Source organism: Theropithecus gelada, chromosome 4 (assembly GCF_003255815.1).
Source record: "Theropithecus gelada isolate Dixy chromosome 4, Tgel_1.0, whole genome shotgun sequence".
Taxonomy (NCBI): domain Eukaryota; kingdom Metazoa; phylum Chordata; class Mammalia; order Primates; family Cercopithecidae; genus Theropithecus; species Theropithecus gelada.
In genome coordinates this window covers 14718957-14737261 of record NC_037671.1, presented here as the reverse complement: position 1 = coordinate 14737261, position 18305 = coordinate 14718957, and the positions used below count along the sequence as shown (strand labels likewise).

The window sequence follows — 18305 nt, the reverse complement described above, 5'->3', positions numbered from 1 at the left end:
CAGGCTGTGCAGAAGACCTCTCTTCCTCTTTTGCCCCACTTTGTTTCATTGACTCGTTCATTAATGTCACTGATGTTAAGTGGCCAGAATAGGTTAAACACTGTAGGCACTAGAGAGAAAATGGTGACCCCAAGCCTTGAGTTGCTTCCATCTCTGGAAGACTTTGGTCAGTATTAGGTGAATGTACGAGTGTTATATCATGATGGGAATGAGCACAGGAGTCTTCAGTTCTGCCAAGAAAGGGCGCCTGCTGGAGTTTCAGGGTTCAGCTGAGGGTCACTGAGCCCTGTAAGGTGATGTGAAGGCCAAGGGGGTTGAGTGAAGGAGACACAGGTGAGTGCCGTATCCGCAGTGAGAGGGGAAAACTGGTCTTCACATGGGAGTGCAGAGTAATTGGAGGGTGGGCATGGGAAGAAAGATCCCTGGGACCTCTGCAGACCTCATTAAGGACTCGATCCTACAGTGGACAGGTGCACAAGAGAAACAGTCAAAATACATGTTAAAGAGAGGCTGGAGGGGAGTCCTGAAAAAATAAATGAGAGCTTTGCCCTCAAAGAGTTTGTCATCTCTTTGAGAAAAGGAAGGGGAAAAAACACATGACATTGACAGTGTAAAAAACAAATTGGAATGTTGTTAAGCAGTGAAGCATTGAGTGCAGACCAACGGAGCTGCAGAACAGACGGAAGAGTTAGCATCCCATGAGAAGGCAGGACGGGCCACAGCCTCACAAATACGGAAAGGCTGGGGATGGTTTCCTTGGTGAGGCTTCTTATTTGCAGTAAAAGCGTTCACCATTAGCATTGATTCCTTTAATTTCTCCAAGTGTTTAGATCTCTGTGTTATCAACAGTGGTAATGCCTGCACTACAGGCTTTAAACAAAGAATAAAATCCTGGCTGGTGTCCGATTCACAACTGCAACAAAAACAAACAAAACACCCGTGGGGAAAATGGTACTTCTCGAGTTCCTCTACTGCTCAGATCACATAAGGCTACGAAAATATAAAATATGACCTCCTCACTGGCAGCATCTCCTTCACTTGATTGAGCTTCGTTATTTTGCCTTCAGATGTTATCACTTTATGGAATCTAGACCTGTAAACTGTTTGTTATGAGGACACTGTTGAGGTCACTATGAGGCTTAGTCCCGCTAAAATGAAAATACAATGGTAGTAATTTCTTACAGGCCTAATGCCTAGGGGAAAACTTTAATTTCTCCAAAAAACAAAAAATAGGAAGTGTGTACATTTCATCTTGCTCTTTTTACTTTATCTGTCTGGAAGCATATTGCTAAACTTGAATCTCAACAACAGAAGCCCAGTAAGCTTTCTGGTTGGTGTATTTGTGTTTCAGTGTTCTTCTGAGTTCTGATTTTCATTTCTGTCTTCTCATGTTAATAAATGGGCTTTTTGGATAAGGTATCTCAAAGATGTATGGGGCTAGTTGGGAGAAAAAAAATTAAAGAGTTAAAAACTGAAAAAAAAGGAAGAATACTAGAGAAGAAAAATGGGTTGAGACAAAAGGATAATAAGGAGACTGAGGAGAAGAGAGTGAGCCTGCTGAGATGCTCTGAGAAATAAGAGATGAGATGAGGGAAGGTGTATAGATAGTGGACAGAGGCAATAGAGAGCCACCGAAGGTTTTTGAGCTGGGGAGTAGCAACATTAAAACTTGTTTTTTAGGTTTGCCTGATTGCAATGTACCAGACTATGCACCTGATTATATGTACCAAAATAGGGAAAAGCTAAGTGATTGTATGTACCAAAATAGGGAAAAGCTAAGTGATTGTATGTACCAAAATAGGGAAAAGCTAAGTGATTGTATGTACCAAAACAGGGAAAAGCTAAGTGATTGTATGTACCAAAATAGGGAAAAGCTAAGGAAGTGATGCCTGGGAAGATAAAAGAATGAGCAGTTATGGAAAGAGTTTTGGTAGAAAAGTGAATGAAGTTTGAATGTGAGGAGTAAAGGAGTCAGTCAGCACTGACAGCAGGTGTGTAGGGTGTTATTATTGCCAGAGAGAGCTCAGTAGGAAGAAGGGATTTGGATACTTTAGAGGGTTGGAGAGAGAGGGGATGGGGGCAGGAAGAGGCGGATATATTCCTGATTCCTGATTGTAGGGTCCTAAGATCCCATATCTTTTTTAAAAAAAAAAAAAAACTTATCCTTAACTGGATAGAATCCAAATTGCCACTTCTTCACCAGGCTGGATTCCTTCAAAGCCAACTAGTTTTGTAATAGAATGATGCTTTGAAATACTGGTCAAACTACAGATTAACCCAAAGGACAGCAGTGTGGTAAGTAAAAGATCCCTTAAAAATTCTCTTCAGAAGATTCATGAAGTTGTCATTTAACCATCTGTTCAAGTCACATAAGGGTTCATAAACAACAGTGTGCTTTTCTTCCTTGGCCCAATGGGGCATTCATTTCTCTTTCCGGATCAGTAAAGACTATTCGTGTTTCCCCCAACGTTTTATTATGACAAATTTCAACCATAAAGCAAGGTTGAAAGAATTTTACAGTGAATAGCTGGGTCACCCACCACTTAGATTCCACTGTTAATAGTTTGCTGTTTTTGCTTTCTCATAGATCTCTCCACCTGTGCATCCATTGATTCATCTTGTTTTTGGTGCATTTCAGAGTAAATTGCAAACATGACTACTCTTTGCCATATAACTTGCGTTTGCAGGCTGGGGAACGTGTGTTAGCCCATGTAGGTTGACAGTGGAGATCAAAGAGAAGTCAGTGGCTCTTTCTGTGGATGGTTTATCTCCCCAATCCCTTCCTCCTGACAAATTTTAATGTTGACTCTTTAATGACAGTGGTGTCTGGCCTGTGCACTTGAGTTCCTAGAAAGTAGAAAAGAGAATTTTTACAAACCCAATTCTCTTTAAAAACTTCAGCCTTTGAGACTGAAAAGACTTCTACAGGTAGCATAGTTGGAAGTTGTTTTTTTAAGTCCTGTAGAGATATAAGCTCTATAGCCTATGTGCACGTTTCCAGATTTCCAGATATCAGATTTACTTAAAGCAAAACTGTACCTTTAATGATGTAAGGAACATAGAGAATACAAATGGTCTCTGCTTTCAGATACAAAATATTCCTTAAAAAATGTCACGGACCATCACCATTGTCTCTACCTGTAGGGAGTTAGAGGCAGAAATTGTAGCACAGGAAGTTAGTTAGGAGGGAGGTAAAACTTTTTAGCCTGCAAATGGATGGTATTATCAAAACCAGAGATTGCCTTGCTGGAATTTACAAAACAACTATTACTGCATGCCTTTATTGCATGCAATTTTCAAGCTTAAGAAATGTGATACAGCAGTGTAATAATAAGCCTGGATGTGATGGCATTCGATTAAGGTTTGTTTTGCCTCCATTTCTATGTCTATTGTATTTACGTTTATGTTTTAATTGATATTTTGGTCATATGTTTTCCCCAAAGAGATTTTGTGAAGGCTTCCATTTTTTAAAATTAAAAAACGATATATTTGATATATTGTAAACAAAAGAAATCCTCCTTAATGTACCCAGAAATGAGATCTTGTTAGTGCACTAAAACTTCACTTAAAAGTATTTATCCATTAGTACCATAAGCAAACCAAAGGTGTCATTGTAGAGACTTGGAGGAAAGGACCTCACTTTGGGAAGAGCCAATATCAGGAACTAATTCTCAGATCAGAATGTGGCTTGAATAGAGGAGAGTAAGAGAGTATTAAGGCACATATGCAGCAGGTGATATAGAAACAGCATCTGCAGGAGAAAGCTCTTGATGACCCATCTGAGAGGGTAGAAGTCAGTTTATTTATCTTGGTCAACTCAAACTCAACACAAGAGATAGTCCAGAAGGGAAATGAAATAGAGGAAAGAAGTGGAGATTAGATTTTTTTATGTTATCATCTGATTTTGTAATATGTAGGCTCTCTGAATTTTTTTCACTGGAGGAAATTAAGTGCTCTTGGGCCCTGTAAGAACCTTAGGATAAGAGTGTGATCAACCTAGCCTTAAAGATTCAGTCTCTGGAGCCTCTATGACAGTGATAAAGACCTATTGGCTCCATGTGTTATCTCAGTGATTAAGGCTTGCTTCTTTCTCAAAGGTCAGGCAAACTTCATCCTACTGTAAGTTTAGCCTCATATGTAGGGAAATTGTTTAATAGAGCCACTTATCTACCTGTATGGGGTGAGTACAAACAAGTGCTCAAATCATTATCATTATTTTCCATGTTGTCACTCATGCAACCTTGCAAAAATTTTCTGTGGGCTGGTAAATCTTAGTACTTATCTGCAAGGCTACTTTGTAAGCAGCAAATCTAGTGTGATAATTACACTAATACTTAAATCGATACTTCATGCTTGTAGTTCTCACTCCAAGATATTCAGGTGAAAGTTGGCATTATATGGAGAATGGTGGGGAAGGTATAATTGAATAGAAAAGGATGGGAGAAGAACAACACTGTCCTTATAACCATTGCATTTGGAAAGAGACATTTAAAGGAAAATCTACCAAAACGATGACTTTAATGACAAGGAAAGATAGCTCCACTAGATCCCCTCTGTTTACACATGCTATTGTTTCAGCCCATGATGTTTTGTTTACTTTAGAAGGAAATATTTTACCCCCTCTGAGATAATTAATTTTTGTCAGCTTCACTGTTTATAAGGGAAACTGAGAAACTGTTAATTGAAATACAGAATGAGTCAGTGTTTCCAGTAATTTTTGGCAGCATTCTAATTTGTGTCAATCCCAGCCTAATTATTAGATTTTTTGGAAGCAAAAAGCATATTTGATTTTTCTCTTACTGAATTTGTTCTTCCTTTTTTTATTGAAATATGTGCTGTCTGACAAAGGTCATATGATTTATGTCAAAGTGAGGTGAACAACCCATACGTTTGAAACACCGGAAGGCTTATTGCATCATGTTTGGCTCTTCACTGCAGTTCAATATTTAGAAGGCTCTTTTCCTCATTGCTACTCCCAGCCCCAACCGGAAAAGGTGATTCTTGCAAAGACCTTTTAGCTAGGATGAAGTCGAGGTATATGGCCCATCACTAATGACATCACTGAAGTAAATTTCCCAGAAGCCATCAGGGAGAATTCATTTGGAAATCCAATTGAATGTCACTTGCAAAGGGCAGCCTCCTGAAAGAGGTGACCGGTCATGCATTCCTGAATTTGTTTGTTGTAAAAGCATTAATCACCACGAACTCATTTACTCCTAACGCGAACACAGTACATTATTCCACAGGAATTCTGTTCCAAATGATTGTTAATGTAGAGGACGGGAGCTGCTGATTGTGGGCAGGGTTAATAAAATTCATCAGATCAATGGCCAGTATAATGGGCTTGTTAATGGTTTTTAATAGAGGTTGGATCTTCCTGGCTGCAGCAGAGTGAAGGCTGGGAGAGAGAGGCAAGTGGCTGTGCAGGGAGACAGCTCCATCTCCTGCCTGCTGAGGTGGCCTCTGGGTGAAGAGAGCATCCCTGTTGGTCACTGAGCATCAGCAGGGCTCTGAGGTGGCCTTGGCTGGGAACGTAGGCACCAGCTGTGGGCTGGGGAGGGAGCCCCGGGGACAACCATACTCCAGTAGCTGGCACGCCATAGCCTCTTGCAGACCCAGGCCAGAGTCCATCTAAACACCTGAAGCCATGGATATCCCGGACCCTTGCTTGCACCCCACCCTGGGCCCACCAATGAGATGAAGGACAGCAGTCACACTGATAATAGTGACAACTCTAGCAAATGCTCACGGAAGCTCTCCAGGGCCAGAGACCAAGCATATTCCACACACTCACCTCAATCCCCATAGCAGCCTCCCCAGAGATATGTACTATTTATTGAACCCATTTTATAACTGGGGAATGTGAAGTTCAGAGCGATTTGGTCACTAGCCCAGGGTTAGATTAGAAACTGTGTGCCTTTAGACGCCGTGCTCTTTTATTAGAGGGAGAGACACAGAAGCTGCAGCCTAAAATCAGACTGAAGGAAGACGCAAGGTGTGATGAGGGCCTGGTAGCCTTTCCATTTGTTTCTCCAACCAGTCAGTGTGTTCAGGAGCAGCCCTGAGCAAATTATGTAAAAGCTATGGCTTGTCTGCAATGCTGTTTCTCTAGGCGTTGTCACTAAAATTCAGGGTGCCCAGGGCCCTTGAGATGCCCAGGTGCTCTGGGCCACCCCACTGTGGCCTTGACCGGGACACCCTGAGAGGTCCTCTTCACCCCATGCTGCCCTGTACTTACAGCTTAGTCCTTCTCACCCTCTCCTGCCTCACCAAAACTTGACCCATTTCTGGTCATCTGTGGGTCATCGTGATCTCCAACTGCCGTAGCCAGCTCAGCTCAGATGGGGGGAAGCTACTGCCTCCTGGGGATGCCTCCTGAGCACAAGACTTTTGTGAATGACAGCACAAGGACTGCCCAGAGCCAGCACCCAGAGTTCCAACTGCACTACTGGGCATGAAAACACAGTGACATTCCCAAGCTCCAGAGACTACCCTAACTAAGGGGCCAACATAGCTGCCCTGGGGCTCAGGAACAAGATGGGGCTGGAGCTTGCAGGTGGAGACTGTGGGTGAAAGAGGCAGCCATGAGCTGAGGAAATTGGCGAGCAGGAGTGAAGGAGGAATGACAGCTGGAACTACAAAAAATGCAAAATACTAGCACTACTAGATGTTCTCAGTAAGCTCAGAGGATGGCAGAAGGACTTCATAAATGTTATCAATAAATGAAAAGACATGGCACACATACTCCAGTGACCTTTCCCAGGTCAGCTTCTATAATCAAGATGGGAGTAGGCTGCAGCAGTCCTTGCATGTGAAAACACCACCATTCCTAAAGTTATTTCCTTGATTATGTCATTTAAAAAAATCTACTGTTAAGGGTTTGGAGGATGTAAGAAAACAGATGGTTATAGGGAGGGGGTGATGCAGGGAAGGAGGGGGAGGACATAGGGGTTTCAGAGGGAGGCTCACGCGTACCCCACACACCACCCTCAGCAGGACTGAGCTCAGTTACACCATGCTAAATGCAATAGGAAACGCAAAGATGGGTGGAACGTGTTCTCCAGCCCCCCAGAGCTTACGAATATACACCATAAGTGCTAGACTACATGGCACAGGATATAAATGCAGTCGAGTTGAGTGAGAGAAATTACCAAGAGGAAAATTCAGAGACAGTATCATGGAAGACTGCACTGGCTGCAAGAACATAGAGGATTTGAATCCCAGGGAGAGAAGGCACAGTCCACACAGGGAGAGGAAGCAGGCACAGGAGGCTGGAAGTGCGAGTGAGCATGCTGAGCACAACGAAGGATGAAAGAGACACAACGGAGGGTGAAGGAGACGGCCTCGGTCTAACGGAGGAGGGGTGTGTGTGCACGTGGGTGTGTGTATGTGTGCACGAATGTATGAATGTGTGTGAGAGTATGCAAGAGTATGGATGTGTGCATGTGCATGTGTGTGCACAAATGTGTGAGAATATGCCTAAGTGTATGCGTGAGTGTGCGTGTTTGTGCACGAATGTGTGAATATCTGTGAGAATATGCATGAACCTGTGTGTGCATGTGCATGGATGTGCATGAATGTATGTATACAGGAGTGTGAGTGCGCATGTTTGTGCATGAATGTGTGAATGTGTGTGAGAGTATGCATGAGTGTGTGCATGCGTGTGTGTGTTTTAGGAGAGGGCCAGGCACAGTGGCTTATGCCTGTAAACCCAGCGCCTTGGGAGGCCAAGGCAGGCAGATCACTTGAGGTCAGGAATTGGCCGGGCTTGGTGGCACATGACTAATCCCAGCTACTCAAGAGGCTGAGGCAGGAGAATCACTTGAACCTAGGAGGCAGAGGCTGCAGTGAGCCGAGATCATGCCACTGCACTCCAGCCTGGGTGAGTGACAGAGCAAGACTGCATCTCTGCCCCACCCTGCAAAAAAAAAGTGGGGACGGCGGGCAGTGGGCAATAAGCAGGACCAGAGAGAGGGTGAGACACATTGCAAAGACCTTGGTAGCCAGACAGAGGAATTTGGACTAATGTGGTAGGCAAGAGGGAGCCACTGTCGGTCCTTGGGCATCTAGGGAGCATGACCTGGAAAGGTTCATCTAGCAGTGTGGAAGAGGTAGACTGGAAGGGAACAGAGAATTATGGGCACTATGGGCACCCCGGACACCCTGCCATTCTGATTTGCCATTTTCTCTCCTCCAGCACACTTTCATATTCCCCATCACATTGGTTGAAGTCATCCTCAGGCCTCACTCCTATCCATCAAAGAAGACAGGACTCACCTTGCTGGCTGCCGCCAACATTACTTACATCATCCGGTAAGAATCACATGGAGAAAGTCAACGCAGGCTTATCATTCAAGGCCCCGAGGGAAGTTCCAGAAATGTGTACTCTTCTGTCAGAATCCCTTTATCTTGGTTTAATAAGGATTTAATCATGTTTACATTTCCAGGTAAGAAGGATTCTTATTGTTTGATTTTAATGCTCATGGAAACCTCCCATGCACAGAAACATGCAGGTGTGCACACACACACACAGCAAGTCACAACTTCCCCTCTCTCTCTCTCATGAAGGGTTAATCATTGCAAAGCCACGCACCTTGCTTTCCCAAGGAAATGTTGCTCCTTGGTTCTATCTTCAGTGAACATGTTCGAATGGCTGAGGGATCTGAGGCGTCTAACTATATTCTACCTAAAAAGGCATTTAGCGGGCAGAGCGGGCTAGGTTTGTCCACTCCTGTTGCCTGTTTCATTATGGGCTTGTTTGCATCAGCAGCTGGCATCAGAGCTCCTAGAACACATTTGGGCAATGCATGGGAGACGATTTCAGTAGCTGGCCTAGATTTCATCATTCAACCACCTGGCAACACTCATTTTCAGAAATGCTGCCCAATAGTCTATAATCAAGGGAACGTGCTTGGCCTTTCACCCAGTGACTGAGAAACTTTTCTTCCATTCTATAACCTTCTCATCTGGTACCATGCTTTTGTTCCTACTGAAAGAAAGAGGCTTGCTGAACACAAGACCTGCAGATTGGAAGCTAATCAGTGTTCCTTCTCTAGACTCACACAAGCTATTCATGTGTGACAATCTGGACAACCCTCCGATCCCTATATGCGAGAAAGTTTAGTTCAGTTCAGTGCTCTGTCAGGGACGGAAGCCGAGAGAGAGTGCATTTCAAAGAACCTGGGCTCTAGCAGTGCCTGTTTTATGGACTCGACCAGCCTCTTTCTTAGAGCAAACAAACTTGGTGTCCAGACCTCATCTGCTGTTTTCTCCCTAACCCTTCCTTCCCTTTTGTGGTGTCTACCCCTCCCACCCTTCTGTGCCCCTCTTTCCCCGAGTACCCAAATCTTTCTTCTCCCATCTTGAAGAAAGCACTTGCTCAATAAATCTACCCCAAGACTCCGGTGCTCTATGTTGTTCTTCAGCCTCTGAAGCCTTTACATTTTAACAAAGGAACTTTCAGAGAACGAAGCTTAAGCTTGGGACCTACTGATAGTTGATGTCTGGAGCACTCTGTTGAGAAGGATTCTGAGGCACTACCAAGAAAAATTTGCTTGATTATTAGGCAATGACTTTCAATAGCATGACAATGGACAGTGGTAAGATATGCTATGTGTTCGCCATATCTGGCTTCACACAAAGGAATATATCCCTAAAGACAGAGTATCTGGGACCTGGATTGGGGTAAGAGTATAGACACATAAAGATTTTGTTGTTGTTGTTCTTGCGTGTGTTGAAGAGAAGCAAAGGAGAAGCTAGCTGATTATACACATGAATTCGTATGCTGTTATCTTTTTTGGTGGTGTTTAACTTACTCTTTATTGCAAAGTGTAAATTTTGTAGTTCATATATATAAGTTATTACCTTTTACTTACTAATGTCTTCTACCTAAGGACTTGTAAGTTGATTATCAGTTCACATATCTGACCCCTGTTGTTCTTTTCCTTTTTGGGGACCAAGAAGATAAAAAGCACCTAAGGCCACTGCTGTTATTGGGGAAAATTGCAGTGGCTATAATGAGAAGTAGTAGCCAGGAGGTTGGTTTGTCAGTACCTGGGCAGGTGTCACCATGATGCAGTTAATTAGGAGGTTGAAGAAAGAAATGTGACAAGATGGGAACCAGGTACAAGTGCATCCTTTATCCATTCAGTCGTTCACCAGCTCCAGGCACTATGCTAAAATACGGAGGATACAGTGATGTTCAGGAAACCTGCTACCTTTAGAGGCTGCCAGGGAAAGAGGAGCATATCAGAGAGTGGGAGACAGGTGATAGGACTGTAATAGGCATAAGCCCAGGATGCTAAGGGCACACAGAGAGGTGTGCAGGACTGGCTTCTTAAAGGGAAGCACGGCCTAAGCTGAGGCCCAAGTAATGAGTAAGAATAGGTCAAAAGAGATGTGGAAAAGACCTTCAGGCAGAAGAAACAGCATCTGCAAAGGGCTGGAGGAGCTGCGGGTGTGGCTGAATTGGGGGACAGGGTAAAGCCAGGTTGTAAATCCACATCAGTGAGTTTGGACTTTTAAACCAAGTGCTTTTCTGTAGGAAAGCATTATAATCAGAGGAATGAAATGATGTGGTTTATGTAAGAAAGCTGATTAGAAAGACGATTCTGGCTGAAGTGTGGCCATCAGACTGAAGAGGAACAAGACAGGTAGACCAGTTGGTGGCATTGCTGGTAACTCAGGGGAGTTGATGTTAGCCAACTGATGAAAACATCAGTCAATCCACAAATAAAGTCAGAGAGTGTGAGCAATGGGAGGCGACTTAAAGATGACTTAGCACTGGAAAACTAAATCTCCAGTAGGGTAGATGACACGCCCGTGGTCATATGGCAGAGGTGCAGTGGAGATGCAAAGCTGGTACTTGAGCCAACTAAAACTGAGGTCTTCTGTTTCCAAATCCAGTTGTCTTTCCACCGTGTTTATATGGCCAGGTATTTGTTCAGTTCCCAGTGTGTGCAAAACCATTCAGCTAAATGCTGGGTGGATGGGCATGCGCAAAGCTTGACCTAGCTCTGCACTCTGAAATCTTTCTTTTTCTTTTTCTTTTTCTTTTTTTTTTTTTTTTGAGATGGAGTTTTGCTCTTATTGCCCAGGCTGGAGTGCAATGGCACAATCTCGGCTCACCGCAACCTCCGCCTCCTGGGTTCAAGCAATTCTCCTGTCTCGACCTCCGCAGTAGCTGGGATTATGGGCATACGCCACCACGCGCAGCTCATTTTGTATTTTTAGTGGAGATGGAGTTTCTCCTTGTTGGTCAGGCTGGTCTTGAACTCCCAACCTTAGGTGATCCACCCACCTCAGCCTCCCAAAGTGCTGGGATTACAGGCGTGAACCACCACGCCCAGCCTCTGAAATCTTTCACGTGTTGTTCCCAGCTCTATTCTTGGATTAGACAGTAAAGTACTGGTAATGAAGGGAGTAGAGGGAAGGAATGGAGACCCGTCACCAGAAGGAATGTGACTGGGTAGGCTCCAGTGCCCAGTGGGGAGCTAAGGTGGTTTGGGATTTCATCCTTCATGAGAAATACTAAGTTGGTGTTTGGTCCATTAAGCCCCATTTTTGCTAGAACAAATCAAATATAGACACTTAAAGGAGGGTTTTTGACGTTGTCCTGTTGATGGAAGCATCTCTATTTCTGTCCACGCCCCGGATAGAGGAGCTCAGACTCTTTGGTGCCTGCCATCCCCACCCTTACGTAGGTTCCAGGGCCCCTGGCTCCTCACAGCCACAGATGGCCATGAAGTTCTACAAACTGCGGATACCCATGGAGATGTTTTAGGGAAGTGGCTATGGGCCCGCTGTCAGATGTGCCAGTTTAGATGGTCAAATGGGGAAATGGCATAGCACGAATGAGGTAAAGAGCATGGGTTCGGGCCAGAGGGAGCGTGAGAAATGAACATGAATCAGGAAAACGGCACTGAAGCTGAGCTGGAGAAGCATTTCACTGCCGAAACCATGTTACAATGACCTAAAAATAGTCCCTGAGACCGAGGGGACCGCCTTACATGTGGTGGTTGCTTTTAGTTCTTTTTCAGATTGCAAAATTGAAGAGCCGTCCCTTAAGTGGGAAAATAAGGTTTTGCAAAATAGTAATGACTGCAAATCTTTCGTTTCCTTTGGAAAGCATTAGTCACCTTTAAATATGGTAGCTCGCTTATTCCTCCCTTCTCTCTTACCCCAAAACACCTCACCTAGTTCTCCCTGAGGCAGTGGTGAGGAGCAAAAAAAAAAAAAAAAGAAATGTTTCTTCTGCTGGTTTTTATCATTCTTTTATTGAATAAATATTTTCCCTAACACATGGTTGGTCCTGCTCAGAAAAGCAATGTTATATAAGGCCAAGCTTCAGCCTGCAGGGGGTTTATCCTTAATAAGTGGAGGTAACCCATGCATACAAATTATAAGTACAGAAGACGGAAAGTGGTAAAACATCATTAAAAAAAAAAAGAAAGAAAAACAAGGAGTGACAAAAAAGGAAGAGTTTGCATCCAGCTGAGCAGTGTGGGAAGGGCGCTGTGGAAGGCATGCATTGGATCTGAGCCCTGAAGGACCGGCAGGATTAGAGCTAGAAAAAGTGAGAGAAAGTAAACAACAGGAGCACAGTCCCAAGGCCAGGAGAGTGCAGAAAGTGTGAGAGCAGGGGTCAGTAATTCTCTTTGCTGGACCTGTTTGTGAAAGAGACTAATGAGAAATATCCCTGGAACTATCCACTCGTGGAGGCTTGCAGATGGCAGACTACAGGAGGTTGGACGTAGTATAGACAATGGGAGCATTTGTTGTTGCTGTTGTTTGTTTGTTTGTTTGGAGTGAAAGCAAGGGTGAGCAGTATTAGTAACTTGGCCAGCAAATTATGCTTTAACATGTCATTCTTGACAATAGCGCTTCAGATAATTTGGAGTGACAAGAGATGGGAAACAAAATAAAATATAAACCAATATAAAAATAAAAACTAGCCAGCATATTATGTAGTTTGATCACAATGTCTTATTTTTTATGAATGGTTATTTCATAGTTCCAGTGATACCCCCAAACACCCTTCTGCTTTGGAGGTCTTGGTCCAATTTTCCAAGACCTCCATCCCTAAGGAGTTCCAGTAATCTGCTGAGTGCTCACACATGCCCCTGTTGTGCACTGCACAACCCATGCTGTACACTGTTCTGAGCATTGTTCTTACACACAGATGGCAAAACCATAATCCCCACCAGGCCCAACATCCCCACCTGGCACAGTGTTAAGGGTTAACACACCGTACCCACTGCGGGTTCCAACATTGTCATTACCCATCAACCCCCTGTGTTGGTAGAATTAACAATGTTACTCGCCACAGCAACCAACCCAGCTGGCCTGGAGTGCATCATCACACTGCTCTTGGTAGACCAGAAACCTACTGATGCTGCAGGTGTCTCTGCTAGTGTATAAGGTATTACATGCCCAGTACCAGCACTGCACAGATATGCAGCCATCACCCAGCCTTGGGGCAGATGTTTGGAAAGTCGCTTCCCCAAAGTAGTTCCTATGAGGCAAGAGAGAGAATTACTTTCTTTTATACTGTGCTCGCCAGGGTAAGATCCCTGAGCAAAGCTTCCTGGGTTCCCAGAAGTAACAGTTCTTTAAATTCATGCCTCATTTACAAATACACGTACACATCTTACCCTGAGAATACATTAAAAGCTGCCAAGGGGTGGACTAAGCTGAGTTCCGGTACTAGCCACCTTGCCATTTCCAGAATCAGCAGTTCTCTCTTTCTCTTTCCAGTATGTTAGGGTGAACTCCCTCCCAGAGCCACTGTTACCCTTTCCTAAAATATGATATTCAACTGGGACCATCCAGGTCAACCATAGCTTTATAGCCTCAACTGTCAGCAGGGATTGGAATCTCAGCACCATTTTCCACAGAAGAAATCCTTACCCTGCCTGTAAATTATTATATGAAAATTAATTTTAAAAAAAGATGCCACACAACACACCCTTATTGTCAACATGTGGGGTCCAGCCCAGCCAGGATCCAAACTGAAGAGGGATGGAGGTGGAGGGCTAGGAGAGGAAAGGGTATCTCATCTCCTGCTCTTATCTTTCTTGTTCAAACCTTAGTTCTTGTTCAACCAAAATGCCTGTAACAGAAATCAGAAATAATGACAGCATGAAAAGAGTAAAACTGTGGAATAAGAAATGAGAGACATGCCTGAGACACATTGTTGAAATAACAGAATAGGTTTTATGGATTGATTGACATGTACCACACAAATGAAGAGGAAAAAATTAGGATAATTCTAAAAATTTTAAGTTAGTAGACTAGAAAAATTGTGATTCCATTGGTAGATGAAAATGAATTGTGAAAGAAATAGTTTTGGGTATAAGTAAAACAGTGAGTTTAATATCCCGTAGCGGGTCTCATTTCAAAAATATTCTGATTTAATTGGTTCTGGATGTGCCCCCAGCATTGGAACTTTTAAGGCCCCCAAGTCAATTCTAATTTTCAGCCAAGATTGAGAATCACCTGCCTGGAGGAATTTGCATTCAGAAATTCAGACCTTGCAGTCTCAAGAAAGGTAGGGCTGAGGAGATGCAGCTAGTTGAACCCTCATGGAGTGACAAGGTTGCTGGAAAGAGAGAAGAGAGGGAAGATAAATAAGTAAGAGGCAAACACCAGGGAAAGGCCCTCCTCTCAGGGACAGGAGGGAGAAGGAGCAGCAAAGGTAGCAAGGAATGACCAGGTGGTAGAAGGGCAGGAAGATAGAAAACCATGGGCCCTGAGGGTGGAGAGACTTCAAACGGGAAGGGGGTGTCTCAGGGAGGGGTCAGGCCACAGCTTTAAATGCCACGATGAGGTTGCCACCCCAATAACTCTCATCATTGCCGACATATCATCATCTAGGTAAACTATTTGACTAACACTCTAGCTCTACAGTTTCTCCTGACTCTTTCTATTTGATTTATTCTTCCTGGGCTGGAAAGATGTGACATGAGGGTTAACACCAAAAGAAAGAATTATATGCCCAAAGCCCACAAAACTGTTATCTGCTTATCTGCCACCCTCAGACGTCTGCATTTCCCTACTGATAAGATGCAGAAGTTATGAATTTCTTGATAGCCATTTTAATCCTCTAAGATTTAGGATAAGGAGACCCTAAAAAATTAATTTTGGGTTGCCATTTGGTGCCCACCTGGTCCAACTCACAAAGGTTCACATAGCAGATGGCTCAGGAAGGATGTGAAATTGCTCTTTGAACTGAGGGGCAATGTCATTGGCCTCTTCAAAGTATTAGTAAAAGTGAGATTAACCAAAACTTGAAAGGCCACTGGTATATTTCCAAGTTTTCAGAGCCTGTGGTGGTCTTGGTGAGTCAGGCAACTGAGAGCTGTCCATAGCAGTGTCCTACAGAGCCACCCAACACAGCAATTCATTTCAAAATACAAAGAACCTGTTGCATTTTTGGGCACTTGGCAAATAAATGTGCATGACAGACACAGTCCCTGCCCCTGCAGAGCGTTCAAGCTAGTGAGAAAAACAATCAAATGAGTAACAAAGATAAGTTCCAGGGTGGAGGAAGCAACTGGCCTAAGCATTTAACTGAATCAGGGTTGGGGGAGAAAGCTTCAGGAAATCTTTTCTCGAGAAATAGACTTTTAAGCTGAGATTTGAAGCATGAGTAAGATTCAGCCAGACACAGGGTAAAGAGAAGCAGGTTCCAGGAAACAAAAAGGTCAGCAAAGACAACAGCAGGTGTGAAAGCCAAGAAACTGCAGAGCTCAGTTCATTCAAGAAACAAAGGGGTTCAATATGGAGGGACTGCAGATCTACGGATGGAGGGTGGGCACGGCCAGGCCAGGTCGGCTGGGGTAAGCAGCTAGGATCCTGGGATTCGCTGCAGACAGGCAAGGGCTGTGGACAGAGACTGCTTTTAGAAAGATTACCGGATTATTGGTGGCTTGCAGTAGGGGAAGTGGGTTGAAAGGAGCAAGAAAGCCTAGTTGGTAGACAGTGACAGAAACCCAGATGGAATGAAGGAGGCTGAAGGAAGATTGTGAAATGGGGGAACTGAGGAAACATTTATAAGGAAGTTTAGTATAGATATGATTTCATGGGCTCAAATGTGGGGGCAAGATTGAAGGGAGGGCTGACATTGACTGAAATAGAAGACGTGTTGAATGCAAAGTTTCCTCCCTCCCTCCCTCCCTCCTCCCTCCTTCTCTCCTTCCCTCCCTCCCTCCCTTCCTTCCTGCCTTCCTTTCTTTCTTCTTCGTTCCCCTCTCTCTTCCCACCTTCCCCTCATATTCAGGCAAGCCATAAAGAAGTGATGTCAACTAACAGTGTGACTCTGTCCTCACTCATGCCTCTCTGCTGAGTACCCTTGGTAAATTACTGTCATCTTGCCTCATACTCTGTATCTCTGTTACTTTCCCACTATCAGGTACCACACCTATAACTTTCCTTGCACTTTCTCTATGAAAGTACACAATTCATTAGCTTACGTCGGGAACTTTCCTTTACAAGCCTTATGCTGAAGGAAACAAACATGAAGTAAACAGGCATTTTCCAAGCCTCTGGAGGGATGTCCTTATTTATAGACTATCTTACATAAATGTGCATGGGAATTTAGAAGCTCTAACTTCAAGTATATAAAGTAAACAAAGTGAACTAAGTGATGCAACTTGTTTGGAGTATATTCAGAACTCCTCACTGACTCCAAACTCCTAGCCCTATCTACTTGAAACTATTTATTTTCTATGCCATATACCTTCTTTGTCCTGCCATGAGAAGTCGCCATGCAGGTAAGAATCACTGTGGGTATCCTGTAATGCATCCATGGAATGCATATCTTAAAGAATTCTAGGCCAGGCGCAGTGGCTCACACTTGTAATCCCAGCACTTTGGGAGGCCGAGGCGGGCGGATCACAAGATCAGGAGTTTGAGACTATCCTGACCAACATGGTGAAAGCCTGTCTCTACTAAAAATACAAAAATTAGCTGGGCATGGTGGCACATGCCTGTAATCCCAGCTACTCAGGAGAGCAAGGCAGGAGAATCACTTGAACCCAGGAAGTGGTTGGCAAGGCAGGAGAATACTTGAACCCAGGAAGCGGTGGTTTCAGTGAGCGAGATTGCACCACTGCACTCCAGCCTGAGGGACAGAGCGAGACTCCGTCTAAAAAAAAAAAAGAATTCTAATATTAGTAATAATGATGATAATTATTGTTTGTTCTAGTCACCTCATTCTCAATCTGGGAGGAACATCCAGACAAGTTTGGGAAAGCAGAGTGATACCAGCAGGGCCCAGGCGAGGAACTCAATGCCAACCCTACATTTATATGACCCTAAAATTGACACCTCCCTAGATACATTTAAATTGTGGTAAAAGGTACACAACATTTACAATTTTAACCATTTTAAGTGATTTACCATTTTGATCATTTTTAAGCTCTGTAGCATGTTGTACATTTACCTTGTTGTGCCTCCATCACCACCATCCGTCTCCAGAACTTTTACATCTTCCCAAACTGAAAGTCTACCCGTTAAACAATAACTCCCTGGCTTAGTCCATTTTGTGTTCCTGTAAAAGAATTTCAGATATTGGGTAATTTATAAAGAAAAGAAGTTTATTTAGCTCATATTCTGAGAAGTTCAAGGGCATGGCTCTGGCTCCTGGTAAGGGCATCACTGCTGCCTCACAATGTGGCGGAGACAGTCAAAGGGGAAATGGACATGTGTGAAAAGGGCAAAACCCGAGGGGCATCCTAGATTTATAACAAGCCATTCTCATGGAAAAAATCCATTTCTAGAGCTTACTGTCACAAGAACAGCATCAAACCATTCTCAGGAGATCCATCCTCATGACCCAAACACCTCCCACTAGGCTCCCACTCCCGACACCAACACACACAGAACCAAATTTCAACATGAGTTGCGGTAGAAACAAACAAACCATATTGAAACCATTGCATTCCCCACTGCCTCCTCCCCCAACCACATGGCAAGCACCATTCTACTTTCTCCCTCTATGAATTTGACCTTCTAGGTTTCTCATGTAAATGGAATTATGCAGTATTTGTCTTTTTACAACTGGTTTATTTCACTTAGCATAAAATGTCTTCAAAGTTGATCCGTGTGGTAGAATGCATCAGAATTTTCTTCATTCTTAATGCCTATGTATAGGCCACATTTTATGTATCCATTCATCTATCAGTGGGTAGCTTCCACTTTTAGGCTATTGTGAATAATGCTGCTATAAACATGGGTGTACAAATGTCTCTTCAGATCCTTGTTTTCAATTCTTTTTTTTCTTTTTTTTTTTTTTTTTTTTTTTT

General features: G+C 43.7%; 1 protein-coding gene across 1 annotated transcript in view; it reads left to right on the top strand.

The window, feature by feature from the left end:
- Positions 1 to 18305, top strand: part of ADTRP (androgen dependent TFPI regulating protein) — a 69143-nt gene that overhangs the window by 36041 nt on the left and 14797 nt on the right. Inside the window, exon 6 of the mRNA XM_025383146.1 lies at positions 8198 to 8313. Coding sequence (XP_025238931.1) covers positions 8198 to 8313 — 116 coding nt within the window. The remainder of the gene's footprint in view (positions 1 to 8197; positions 8314 to 18305) is intronic.